The sequence below is a fragment of the Trypanosoma conorhini genome (genome assembly GCF_003719485.1).
Source record: "Trypanosoma conorhini strain 025E chromosome Unknown Tco_14.4_contig_00576, whole genome shotgun sequence".
NCBI lineage: Eukaryota > Euglenozoa > Kinetoplastea > Trypanosomatida > Trypanosomatidae > Trypanosoma > Trypanosoma conorhini.
In genome coordinates, this window is record NW_021704628.1 from 3,100 (window position 1) to 3,607 (window position 508).

A 508-nucleotide genomic window follows, 5' to 3' on the forward strand; every position below is an offset into this window, starting at 1 on the left:
GGCGCAGGAGTCGCGTTCCGCATGCTCCTCGCACCTTGTCAGGGCGGTTTCATCCTCGTACCGCACAAGCGTCGTGCCGTCCTCCTCGCACGACACCTTTAGCATTCGTTGCTCTGCCTCGGAAGCCGCCATGCACGCAGCCGCGCAGCACAGCGTGAGGGCCAACACGGCGAACAGCACGTGGCGCACGGCCTTCATTCTTGTCGTCTTGGAGTCGCCTGGGTATGTGTGTGGGTGCGTGTGTGGGTGGCCTCGCTGGTCTGCGTGGGGACGGAGGGAAGAAGACAAAGGTGCACAAAAGAGAGAAACACGGCCGGCACGGCTCGCCGCACACAGACACGCCCGCATAGCAGCGGGTGGCCGCAACAGCACTCGGGCACGCACGGCGCGGTTTCCGCAAGGAGCACACAGACACACGGAGGAAGCAGTAAAATCAAAAGTATGGGGGGCGAGCACATTGCCCAAACAAAAAAAAAAGAACACACAAAAAAAAAACAATCGACGCCCC

General features: G+C 60.4%; 1 protein-coding gene across 1 annotated transcript in view, besides 2 other annotated features; it reads right to left on the minus strand.

Moving 5' to 3' along the window:
* The window catches only part of Tco025E_07453 (uncharacterized protein), a gene marked incomplete at both ends in the record, with an annotated part of 1,863 nt that extends 1,665 nt beyond the window's left edge, over positions 1 to 198 (minus strand). Inside the window, one exon of the mRNA XM_029374318.1 lies at positions 1 to 198. This exon is cut by the window's left edge and continues 1,665 nt beyond it. Within this exon, the coding sequence (XP_029225813.1) occupies positions 1 to 198 (198 nt within the window).
* A 21-nt stretch (positions 199 to 219) lies between these two features.
* Positions 220 to 250: a sequence feature (G-rich).
* Positions 251 to 463: 213 nt separating this feature from the next.
* Positions 464 to 498: a sequence feature (A-rich).
* Positions 499 to 508: the final 10 nt, after the last annotated feature.